The sequence below is a fragment of the Lutjanus erythropterus genome, chromosome 3 (genome assembly GCF_056507025.1).
Source record: "Lutjanus erythropterus isolate fLutEry1 chromosome 3, fLutEry1.hap2, whole genome shotgun sequence".
Lineage (NCBI taxonomy): Eukaryota > Metazoa > Chordata > Actinopteri > Lutjaniformes > Lutjanidae > Lutjanus > Lutjanus erythropterus.
In genome coordinates this window covers 42650906-42664128 of record NC_139319.1, presented here as the reverse complement: position 1 = coordinate 42664128, position 13223 = coordinate 42650906, and the positions used below count along the sequence as shown (strand labels likewise).

At 37.5% G+C, this 13223-nt stretch overlaps 1 protein-coding gene across 1 annotated transcript; it reads left to right on the top strand.

Moving 5' to 3' along the window:
* The first annotated feature begins 1992 nt into the window (after positions 1 to 1992).
* On the top strand, positions 1993 to 2400 carry LOC146330801 (histone H4). The gene has a single exon (XM_084714311.1). The coding sequence runs from the start codon at positions 2039 to 2041 to the stop codon at positions 2348 to 2350; it is 312 nt and encodes a 103-aa protein (XP_084570437.1). The 5' UTR covers positions 1993 to 2038; the 3' UTR covers positions 2351 to 2400.
* The last annotated feature ends 10823 nt before the right edge of the window (positions 2401 to 13223 follow it).

Sequence of the window (13223 nt, the reverse complement as noted above, 5' to 3'; positions counted from 1 at the left end):
GATGAAGAAAAAGAAAAGGCAAAGGTTTTTAAGGAACACCTGCAAAATGTCCATTCATGTCCAGATGACCCCTTGTTTGACCCGAGGTGGAAGGAAATAGTAGAGCGTCAGATCTGTCTACCCACCCACTTACCACTCAAAGATTTAGAAACCAATCACCCTTTAATGAAGATGGTTACAACAACTGAACTCCAGGAGCACATTAAGAAGCTCAAAGTGAAAGCCCCTGGAGAAGACACAGTGGACAACCGGCTTATCAAGGAAGCATCAGCAGAGTTTCTCACCGTTCTTGCAGATTTGTACACACTTTGCCTCCATGTTGGATACTTCCCAAAACCCTGGAAATCAGCTCTGGTGTCTATGGTCCCCAAACCACACAAAGATCCCCACCTGCCTGTCAATTACAGACCCATTAGCCTCTTGAGTAACCTTGGCAAACTTTTTGAAAGGGTTCTGGCTGACAGGCTCCAGAGACATTTCGATGCCCTAGGAGTTTTGGGGGTCCACCAGGCAGGATTCAGAAAGGCAAGAAGTTCAACCGACAATATCCTAAGGCTGGCAGAAGACATCCAACGAGGTTTTAATAAAAAAGAAGCAACTATCGCAGTATTCTTTGATATTGAAAAGGCTTTTGATAAAATGTGGCATCAAGGACTCATATACAGGCTGCTAGACAGTAATTTACAACTCCCAAAACAAATGGTTGTACTTTTAAAAAGCTTTTTAACCCAGAGAGAGATTGTAGTGAAAGTAGGAGCATCAATCTCCAAGAGATTTACCCCAGAAGCTGGCGTACCACAGGGCTCAGCACTCAGTCCTCTGTTGTTTTTAATATACATAAGCGACATCTATTACCCACCCAGAGGAGAAGGACAAGTTTCCCAGTTTGCTGATGACCTCTGTTATTGGGCGTCATCAAAAAACCTTTAACATGCTGCAAAAAAACTTCAGAGAAGCATCACTGAGATGGAATCCTGGGCAAATATGTGGAGGGTCAAACTAAACCCCTCAAAAACACAGTGTGTGCTCTTTTCTAAACATTCTCGTAAAAATAAGCAGGTAAATCTTAACCTATATGGACAAACTCTCCAGACCACCCCCACAGCAAAATTTCTAGGTGTAACATTTCAAGAAAATATGCAATGGACAGCACACATAGCTGAAATTGAAAAAGAGGCGCGAAGGAGACTCAACCACCTGAAAGTGCTCTGCAGAAAACAAGGAGGAGCCAATCCTGAAACAGCTGTGAGGGTGTATCAGTCATACATCAGACCACTGTTTGAATATGCAGTGCCTGCCTGGTGCAACGTAGGGACAACACAGCTCACAAAACTCCAGGTTGTCCAAAACATCGCCATAAAAATGTGCTACAGACTACCAAAATATACAAGCAATAAATACACCCACAAACTATCTGGCCTCATGACCCTGCAGGAAAGAATTGCCGTCCTGGGAAGAAAATATCTACAAAGAGCTGAAAACAATCCTTCATTACAACAGACCATACAGGAGGAAAAGACTGACCCACCAAGATACCTCTGTAGCACTCCCCTGTCTGTCTTACTGAAGTACTGACACAGAAGACTGACACCATTACATAGTATTTTAAGGGCTACAATTTTTAATTTTTAAGGTTCTTATCGTAAAAGTTTTTATTTAATTATTTATTCGTTTTATTCTTTTTATTATCAGACTCTCTTTTATTTTTAATTATGGGGCAATTGTGGTGTTCTTTTATTATTTGTACCACTTTTATTATAATCAAGAAAATGGGGATAAAAGGAAAGAAAAAGAAAAAAAAAAAAAGAAAATTGAAAATTAAAAAATTATGGTGATTGAGGTGAGGTGATGGTGAATTAATGGTGAATTAATGGTGAACTTGGTAACCTCTTCTTCCCATCCAATCCCCCAGCCCAGACCAACTCCAATTGGAAAACAGGGACTGGAGAGGACTGCTAGTCCTGAGCTGTCCCTACAGGAACCAGGCTTATCTGTTCTGTTTTTGGTACACTGATCATTTACTGTCTGAAATATCAGGATGTCTGGCAGAGGAAAGGGAGGAAAAGGACTGGGTAAAGGAGGCGCTAAGCGTCACCGTAAAGTTCTCCGTGATAACATCCAGGGAATCACCAAGCCCGCTATCCGCCGTCTGGCTCGCCGTGGTGGAGTGAAGCGCATCTCCGGTCTGATCTACGAGGAGACCCGCGGTGTGTTGAAGGTCTTCCTGGAGAACGTCATCCGTGATGCCGTCACCTACACCGAGCACGCCAAGAGAAAGACGGTGACCGCCATGGATGTGGTGTATGCTCTGAAGAGACAGGGACGCACTCTGTACGGCTTCGGAGGTTAAAGCGCTCATTCTGTGTCTTTAGAGAAAAAAAACCAAAGGTCCTTTTAAGGACCACACACTCACTCTGTCAAGAGCTCAAGTCCTTCAATATTAACATGAGTACTCCTATATTGATTATTACAATATACTATTTACCTAAAGTTAAATCCAACATTGATGACGAAGTGAAAGTGGCTACACAGTTATACACTGCATGAATAACACACAAAACGTTAAAATTGTTGATTAAAATGTTTAGTGGTAAAGTAAATCTGGGGTGGGGCAGTAAACTTTTGCCCTAAATACCACCCCAATATCTGTTTTTACTTATAATGTTGTTGTAGATTTTGTGTAATAAAAGTAATACTTATTTTTAAAAAGGTATTTTAATTATGTATTCCTTTAATAATTAGTAGTTAAAAAAACATTGCAAATGATACAGACATGTGTATGTATGTATGTATATATGTATATATATATATATATATATATATATATATATATACATATATATATATATATATATATATATATATATATATATATATATATATATATATATATATATATATATATATATATATACTGTCTCTAACTTTTTTATTCATCGTGTCTTTTGGGTGATCAGACATCCTGAAAACATCGGGACAGTCCTGTTTATCACTAAATGACCCGTTTTAATAGATCATATTTGGGCCATTTTACCAAATTCGTGCAAAGTCCAGAGTTGGAAACACATTTTCAAAAGTTGTTTTTTTCCAAAAACCTTGTCCATACATATATTGTACCATATTTCTGTGGTTCATATCTAGTAAAGGCACAGTCAAATTTCATATATTAATGTCTGCCTGTTCTTCAAATGTTTTTCCGCTCCTGAAATGTGTCACTACTGTAACACAGCAAAACACTGCAATAAAAACCATTATATTAATCTGTTAATATTGTGCGTCCATACACCCTCTAAAGAATAATTTTAGTAATTTATTATGAAGGGTTTTAAAACTACATCAATTAAAATTATTTTTTGAACAAATTTCAAAGTTTATTTTCTAAGACTCATCGAAATTTAAATGCAATCTTTTTTGTAAAATGAATTTCACTGATCAAAGAGATCTCAGAGTTAATCAGTTATAACACTGAATGTACATTTAACCAATAGTTATCATAAAATGTTATTTAATGACTCAATTCTTATTTTATTTTACAAAACACAGTGTTACGGTAGTGACTGCACTGTTTTCGTCGTGACCAGTAAAGTATTTTGTTTGCTAGGTTGTATTATATCCCCTCAACCTTATTACTTAATATTAACTCATAACCTGCCTTACAATGTGAATTTTATAAACACAAATGTTTATAATCAATAAAATGAGGTCATTTACTATTGAAGAGCCATTTATTTTACATTACTTCAACATAGCAGCGCATCTACTGCAACATGACATTAAAACATCTAAAACAAATATACACACAGCAGAAGTGTTATGTGCTTGGAAGTGCATTAAAGAACAAAAACATAAAGTAGAGCTCCAGAAAGAGAAAAACAAAAAAGAATAAAAATGATCTAGTTATTCACATACTGAAATGATAACCTAACTGTCCACATACTGAACACATGCTGAACACCCTAAGGCTAATGTATTTTTTCAATTATTGCGGTCAACACTCTGGGGCTGATCTGGACATGCCTCTCCGTGACCTTTTCTATGGCACCGTTTTTCTATATTTTTCTTTCTTCCGTTCAAGTTCTTTAATCTTCAGCTCAAGGGTCTTTATTTTTCTGTGGACACGCATTACAGAACGTCTCTTATTAGTCTCACTAGAAGTGCGTGGAAGGTGAGGAGGCATGGGAGAAGACATGGCAGAAGGCGTGGCAGAGGGTGTGGGAGGTGGCGTGGAAGCCGTACACAATCTCTCCATCTCTCTTTGACTTTTCACCAATACCCTGTGATGTTGCTGTCTTTTTCGCCATGATCTTCTGACCTTCCTTTGCTCCCTGTCAGATAAATCACCGATAGATTTGACCTGTCCTTCTTCCTTTCATTTCTTGATTCGTTCTTTTTCCTTTTTTTAAATATTCTTCGTACTTCTCTGGGTCTTCCCTCAATCTTTTTCTGTATTCTCTCACCCTCTCTGCTCCACTCTTTTTATGTTCTTTTGGCATTGCTGCTTGCTTTCTCCCAGCTTAGCTGTATAATGTCAAATATAAATCAGCATTATCTTCATGTTTTATCATATCATACATTGTTTAGCACTCTGAGATTCTTAAGAATGAAATGTGCTTTACAAATCGTCGACTCGTGTTAAGGTTGTGACATGAAAGTGTGGGACAGCATTTTTTAAAGCATGTTTTGTAAATTAAAAAAAAAAACTTCAAAATGAATCTAAATATTTTACATTCTGTTTAAAATAAACCAAATATATATTTTAAAATACACCATTGGAAAAAATTACAAAATTATTTTAAGTATTATTTTCATGAATTGAAATTTAGGGCTTAGAGATTGGGACAACTACTTCCCATTAGAAAGTACCTAGGAAAGTAGCATAAATGATGATTTTGTATATATTTAGATTAATTACTATCTAGTTACAGTCTTGTGTTTAACTAGATCATAAAGTTATTTTAGTAAATATAGAAGGTCTGAATTCCTAATTGTTTTGTTAAATAGTTTTTTTTATTGTGGGACAGCAATTTGCACGAATTCGGTAGAATGGCCCATTTACAACATCGGTGAAAACATTCTGATCAAATTAACCTGGATAATCGCTCAGTTAGCTGACACACATTTTCATCTCTCTACTTTTCTTCCTGTGTCAAACAGAAACAGACTCATTGCTGCCATCCTGTGGTGACTCATCTAAATCACTCGTTTTATTTGAACCCCCGGTTATGAAGGGATGGATACACACTGATTAGAGTTTAAAAGGTGATTTAAATGGAAAACATCCTCATATTAGCTTACTACAATGATATAGTGCATAAAAATATGAATGTAAATGTTCAAATCTTTGTTGGGTTAGGATATAAATTGTTTATGGTAATATGTGTTGTATTGTTATTGGGACTGACAATTATAACATGCACATACTGTTAAAAAATCAAAAAGGGAGCACATGTCAAGTCAAAGGAGGAGGACAAAATACTCACATTTCAGTTATTTATTTGTCTCACATCACAAAAAACAAACGCTTAGGCGTTTCGGCACAAAGCCTTCATCAGAGCGTTTGTAGTACTATGCAGGTTCATTCATTCATTTTCTGTAACCGCTTAGTCCGTAAGGGTCGCGGGCTGCTGGAGTCTATCCCAGCTGACATTGGGTGAGACGCGGGGTTCACCCTGGACAAGTCGCCAAAAATCGCAGGGCTGACACATAGACAGACAACCACTCACACTCACATTCACACCTACGGTGTCACCAATTAACCTAGCATGCATGTCTTTGGACTGTGGGAGGAAGCCGGAGAACCCGGAGAGAACCCACGGGGGATCGAACTCGAACTCAGGACCTTTTTGCTGTGAGGCGGCAGTGCTAACCACTGCACCACCGTTCCGCCCACTATGCAGGTAATATGATAATGTATACAAGGTCAGAGAAAGAACACAGCTGGGGGCGGGACCCAATTATTCAAGAACCAATCACTTTTCTTTATCTATGCCTCAGATAATTCACTTCCATATAACATTACGTTTCACAGAACATTTTACTGACCACCTTTAAACTGTACCTTACATGAGAAAAATGAATAAATACCTAAATAAATAAATAATAGCGACAACGACAATAATAATAATAATAATAATAATAATAATAATAATAATACTAATAATAATAATAAAACAGAAAAAGAAAATAAATGAAATGAAATGATTAAAAAGAAAATCCTAACCCAAAAAACATTTTAGACTTACATGGCATAAAAAAATTCCATGGACGTGAGGAACAAGTGCTGATGGAGCTGCAGCTCCAGTTACAGTTAATACTGTACACTTCTGTGCTGCGTGATTTTCGGTTTGTGTACTTTTAAATATTTACTCAGGAGACAGAGGCAGCAGAGGTGGGGGGTCCTGCTGTATGAATATCACGCGCTGTTCAGTCATTATATTGACTGACCTGAAAAAAGGTGAGGATTTTCCCTCTAAAATCACAAACTTGATGAGTTGAAGAAGCTCAACAGTCAGGATGTCCGCACGGTGCTGTCCAAGGTGCTGATCCTGCGCTCGGAGCAGAGAAGCTGCGTCTCTGTCTCTGTGTGAAGATCTGCACTTTTAAATGAACAGACTTTTTTTTTTCTAAATATATTCCTCATTATTGCAGCAAAACAACGAGGCTTCATCAAACACACGGACTCTCTGTCTCTCTCGTTCTTTGTGTTTTTTCCCCTCATGTCCTCACAGCGAATTTTAACAGAACAGTAGTCCACATGTGGAGGACTATACTGTCTCCTGTTATCCAGGGGATTTGTCTGAACTGTGTAGAAAAAGATGGGATTCCACAGTTTCAGGGTTTAACCCTTTTTATCGCGCTCTGAGCTCAGATAATCTGACCTGAGAGCGCGCTGGATGCGTGGCTGTGCACACGGCTGCAGCAGCATGTGTGTGTGTTGGAGAGGGAGGTGGACTGTGGACTGTTGCACACAATGGTTCTGGAAGTCACTAATAACTTATTCCGACCTCTGTGAGTTGACCGCATCACTGCAGTTACTGACGCTGCTGCGCCTGTTGGCAGCCTTAATGAGCGGAGTCACCTCCACCTGCCGTGTGACGCACCTTTTCTTACAGATGAGGACAGACAACATGACAGCACCATCAACCGGAGTAACCGTCGCGTGCCCTCAGCTTCACTGTTGGAAATACCAGCCATGATTTCCCTGATAACTTGCCTCTTAGCGTGCATTCAGGAGGACAATCTTGTGCATCTTGGTTGTCACGGTGCAGCTGCTGGTGGGCAAAACTTTTGTAGCTCCCATACCACAAACATGCACTGTCTGCACAACTGCACAGCTGGACATGAGACACCACCTCCTAGTGACAAGCAAATAGTTAGGATGTCATTTAAAATCCTCTACTGAACTGTCATTACAAACTAAGACCAATAAGTTAACATTAATAAGAAGCATCGTGGGAATAAACTGAATGCATCAAACACCAACCTCAAATGCAGACATTTGAACCTCTGTCCATCTAAAGTCTCACCAACACAAACAACTTGGTTACAGTTTGAAGTTAAAGAATAGGTTCACATACTTTTCAAGTGTGTCTTCAAACAAAACTCACATTTCCAAAATGCACATTAAAAGAACTGTTGGTCACTTGATCACCAAGAGTAACAAGTTGAAAGTAATCTGTCTGAAATGTCAAAGAGTCATTGTTTCTTACCTTACCTCTTAATGAAAACCAAGTCCTGTCCAGTCCAACTGCATCTTTTGACCCTCTGAAGCTGTGTGTGTCCTGAGTGTTCTAAAGGCTCCCTGTTATATATGGTTCTAACCAGGTTCTAGAATGTTGACGCGTCATCAGAGGAACATCTTCAAAGGAAGTCTGTGATGTCACAGTGGCTGACACACACACACACACACACACACACACACACACACACACACACACACACACACACACACATTGTATTGTTATTGTAAGATCACTAATATAATGACATAATGACTTTATTACAAGAATAAATCATTATAACATGGTAGTATGATATAATAGCTTTTATAATAGTATCCACAGCTTTTATACTATATTAGTTTTTCACATTTTTCAACTGGTAACAAACAATTTCTCAATACTGAGTTCACATTTTTACATTTCTTCATATAGTCAGGACAACAGAAGTCAATTCAATGTTTTTTTTTTTCTTCAAAACCTCACATAACTAACAAAAAAAAATGCATAAAGCCTTATTTGTGACACTGAACAGTGATTTTCATTCTTTAATGAAAGACTTGTGTCAGGTGAGTAAAAGTATGAGCTCAGCTCTCCTCAGTGTTTTCTTGCAGCTTGTTGTTTGGATGTAGTCTGCTTGAGTTTAGCTGCTGCTTCAAATATCAAAGGTAGTCATCAGTTTATTAGTGGAGTGAAGAGCTTCACTTATGGGATACATCATTATATAATGATTTTGAATGGAGCCCAACTGATTGTGGATTCAGAATCAGAAATACTTTCTTGATATTCAGAGGAAATTATTAGATTGATGATCCCAATACTAAAATTGTTGTTTTAGACAAATATTATTCAATTATTATTTAAATATTTAAAGTTTATTTATATATTTTTTTTCTGTTAAGAATAGAAGTTAAGCTGATGCATTGAATACACACTCCACCTCATAATAATAAAGTGTCAGAGTGGAGAAATAACATAGTGACAGATTTGGGTAGTTGATTACCAGTCAAACATCAAATTCAAAAAACATTTAACTGTAAACTGAAATGTAACACTTCCTTTACTCATTATAGAAAGTTAGACAAGCACTTAACTTAGGTACTTTTCAAAGAGGAGTAGAGGAAAAATACTTGGACACCTGCTTAGATTTTTAGAACATATAGCCAACAGCAACACTAAACACAATACAATTTTCTTCCCTTTGCGCAATTTTTGTTAACCAACCCTTAAAGTGAACCACCAAAACCTCCCTTAGTCCCAATAAATTTGAGCTGGAGTTCAATGTGTTAGTCACCTCAGTTTAAATTGTCCTTTCCCTTATACTGTCCTTTAAGTTTGGGGAAACTCATTTTTTTCCTTGACCTTTCAACCAGTTCAGGTTGAGGAGAAAGTTAGATTAGAAAACAAACAAACAAAAAAAAAAATCAGAGCTCTGACAAAATAACAAACTAAATAAAATAAAACCAATGTTCATCTACCCGGGTAATGTGTTTTTTCCTCTTAATTGAAGCGGGACGATATTTCAGTGCTTATCTGTAAAATGTACTGAAGAAATGTGGAGTGGAGTGATGCTCTCTACTGGCAAGATGCTCCTCTGCACACCCGCTGTATAATCTCTGCTCTTCTGGGACACGTCCTCTGCTCGTCTGTATGTCCATCAGCGCTCAATGAAACAGTCTTTTTCTCTCTCAAATCGTCAGGGTAAATTTAAAAAAAAAACAACCTGCATAAGCAGGGCAACATTAATTATTCTCTCATATGTCACCAGACCTGGAATTTATATCACTTAAAAAACTAAAATAATAAATTTACTGTACCTTCAAGGTTACTATACATTCAATTATCTTACTGCTACACATGTAAATCACACAAAGCAGCAGGACAAACATTCTTCTTAATTCCCTCTAATTGTACTTGTAGTTTAGGTAACACAAGTCATTCATCTCTGCTTATTTACTTTTTTCTCTTTTGTAAGAGAATACATCGGCTCAGCTATGTTAGCACTGCATGTAGAATTTCCAACACTCACCGGAGAACAGGGTACAAAATCCTTAAATCCTTGACAGAAGTTCAACCAGTAACTCCTTGAAACTCTTTTTAAAATAACTTTGGTTCAGAAGACCCCTTAAACTCACTCCTTGCTCCTGCTTTTAGTTTGTTCAGATTTAGTGGGTTACAGAAACATGACTGGGGCATACATAGTGCTAGAGTAAAAAACACATTTTTCATTGGCACACTGTCAGTCCTTAACAGTGAAATTTGTGGAATAAAAACACTAAAACACTGCATTAAATTAAAGAGTGCAAAAAGGAATTGGAACACTGTCTTTTCTTCAAACAGAAGCAACATCAGTGAACAGTTTGGCATTGCCTTTCAACATTCATAAATGCATCACTGCTCCTTTCTTCTCATTCGTTCGCTTCGCCCACCATCTGGTGCATTTTGAAGCCATTTTGTAATCCTGGCCTCAATTTCTTGGTCTGTGGCATCAGAAGTCAGACGATTATGTCGCACAGCCGCTAAAACACACACATTTTTTCAAAAATTGGATATAGGCAAAAATTCAGAATTGGGCATCAAGACCTGCAGTATAAATCCAGCCATAAAAATGCATAGTCAAAGTGAGTCTGTGAGGGAGTCAGTAAGTCTCAAGACAAACTTACCAATCACAACATCTTTTATCTGCAGGTGCTGGAAGCCAATCTTCCCAGTTATACCTCGCATGTTGATATTCTTGGCCAGAGAGTGTGTTACGGTTGCGTAGTGTCACCCATGCAAGGAAAGCACAACAGTAATAATTTGTAAAGTAAAATAAACAACTCTTTTTTTCTACTGAAGTTGAAGCGACATTCTTACCAGTTGGTTTCTGAGGTCAGGGCTATTTCTGAGCCGCTCCTCCAGGTTTTCAACAGACTGGCGATCAGCTAATGGCAGCAGATTTGGTTCAACACCTATCTCTTCTTCAGCTATAGATTTCAATCCCTGGACAGTTGTGAAAATGATTTTCATTTGGTCCATCACCATCTCTTGATTTGTGAGGATATTTTGCAAAAAAAGGTTTTGTGGAAAAGTAATTAAACAACTGATCACAGCCTATGAATACAATAAAATACTCACTCTGGTGCAGGCTAGGGGACGCACAGCCCCTGTGGTCCAGCTCAGGAGTATGGTGCACTCTGCAAATAGCATGAATAGCATTAGAGTTTTTTTGGTTTTGGATCACAAGGATCACCTTCCTTTGTTTGTGTTTTTCTAAGTGGAATAAATTCTTCAGGAATTAGGAATAAAGATTTCTGGTGCATTCGACAGACCATCTTGTACGCAAAGAAACAAAGCAAAGCAGAACAGAATTTTTTGGATTAATTTAATAGCTTATCAAATTCAAATTAACAGTAGGGGTTTACCGTGGTTTTCTTGTTGGTAAGGCAGCTTCCTCCCCAGAATCATTCCCTTGGGGATCGGAGCCAAATGCATGAAGAATCTTTGGTGCACTAGGCAGTTCAGCTGGTCTAGTGACATAGCAAACCAAATATTGTATCAACATTTTACATACCGATAGCAGAAGATTAAACTCGAATGAACAATTCAAACTTCTTATTTCTTCCATGGATTTGCTTTTGGAAAGACATATGCCACCTCATCTTCATCTTCATCTTCACCAGGGAAGAGGAGTTTCTTTGGTCTAATTAAATACTTGATGTTATTATAATTGAAAATGCACATAAATATAGGCATGTAAAAATAAAACATAACAACTTGCATTCTTTGCCTTTTGTGTTTAATTGGAGAATCCTCCCCATCTATCCCAAGGTCAGTGTGTTCAACAGCTTCTGGATGCTTAAGCCTTGCCTCATTGTAATCATCTGCAAAATAAGTACTTAATGGTTAAGTTTTTTCTTATTCACATGAAAAATCTCAAACCCAAGTGGATACATTTCAACAATGTGACTGATAGTTTATTTCCAGAAATTGTGCATTTACATTTGTTTGTGATGACTTACACCTATTTACACATTCACCAAAGATTAGTCTCAACATGAACCTGTTGAACTCGTGCTCATTCTAGTCCATTAAAATCATCATATGTGTGAGCGAGTTCTGCGTGTTGGTTAATGAAGCAATAGGAGAAGATATCCGGTTTCGATCAGTATTTATTCCAGCAATCAAAGTTCAGTGGAGCTCTGGGTCGAGATCTTCTATTCCCTGACAGCAACAAAGTATTTGTCAGTTCACGAAGTCTGACTGCCTATTCTATCCTGACCCAGTTGTTTTATACTATACAGAGTCAAACTAGAGAATGTAGGTAGATCTCTCTTCCAATTGGCTGTTGGCCCGCTGGTGGAGTGTGTTGATTGGTTACTTCCTCTCAGCAACCGGGTGCACGCGCCTCGCTCAGCTGTGTTGGCGCCCTGTTTCGAGGAAGTCAAGTTGGAAACATATGCAGAAACAGCTCCTGTCTGATATCCTTTCACCTACGTCTGACCCCTAAATGATAGACATATTTTTCTCGTGTGGTTTTAACACAGTTCCTATTTTTACCTGTTAAAGCAGTACATTTTGTGCTTACATCCTGTCGTTCTACTTGGTGTACGTGACTTTCTGCAAATTGCATGCAACTACTACACTTTGTCCTACTTAGCATGATTATTCTTAATGCAACATTGTAGATATTGAATAACACACTCATAACTGTCTAAAAACTGTAATCAATGTATAAAACCTGTAAAAAAAAGAAATATTAAAGGAACATATATTCACAAACCATATTCCACACAACTGTACTTGATGTGAATATAACTCAGACCGTATATGGTTTCCAGCCTGTTCCAGGTTGTTCTTGGCTTTTTGTGGCCTTAACAACATCCACTTTGTTTGGGAGCCACATACATTCTTCTCTGTTGACCCACTTTGATGGTACCACTTCCACTTCATTAGTTTTCTCAAAAATAATAATGTGACACATTGCCTATATAAAATGTAAAGACTCAGTCATTTTCATGTTACTGTAATTTGTCATCTATACTTGAGAGCAATATGAAAAGACTCTAGTCACTTTAAGATTAATTGTAATAAAACAATAATTGATAAATATTGTAATAAATGTTGATTCTGTTTACAGTTGCCATATTTTAGTTTTTAAAAAAGGCTACATTAGATCAGTGGTTCTCAAACATTTTCATGTCAACAACCCCCACATTGATATGCATGGTGCAGTGGACCCCGATTTGAAACGGTTTTGTGCCAGGGACCCCCAGATGATTTATGTTGTGTTATGTTGTAAAACTGTTGCGAATCCAAAGATTTTTCATAAATTTGAAAAAAAGAAAAAAAAGAAAACAGCAGATCTTCAAGCTCACAAAACATCCAATGTGATGTGCTGTGAGCTTGAAGATCTGCTTATTATTGATTATCCAAAGTATAAAATAGGGTTAAAGTGGTTCAACTGATTTTGATGCTACAGTCTTTGCATTAGATTACAAATGTCTGTAACATTTTTAACGATTT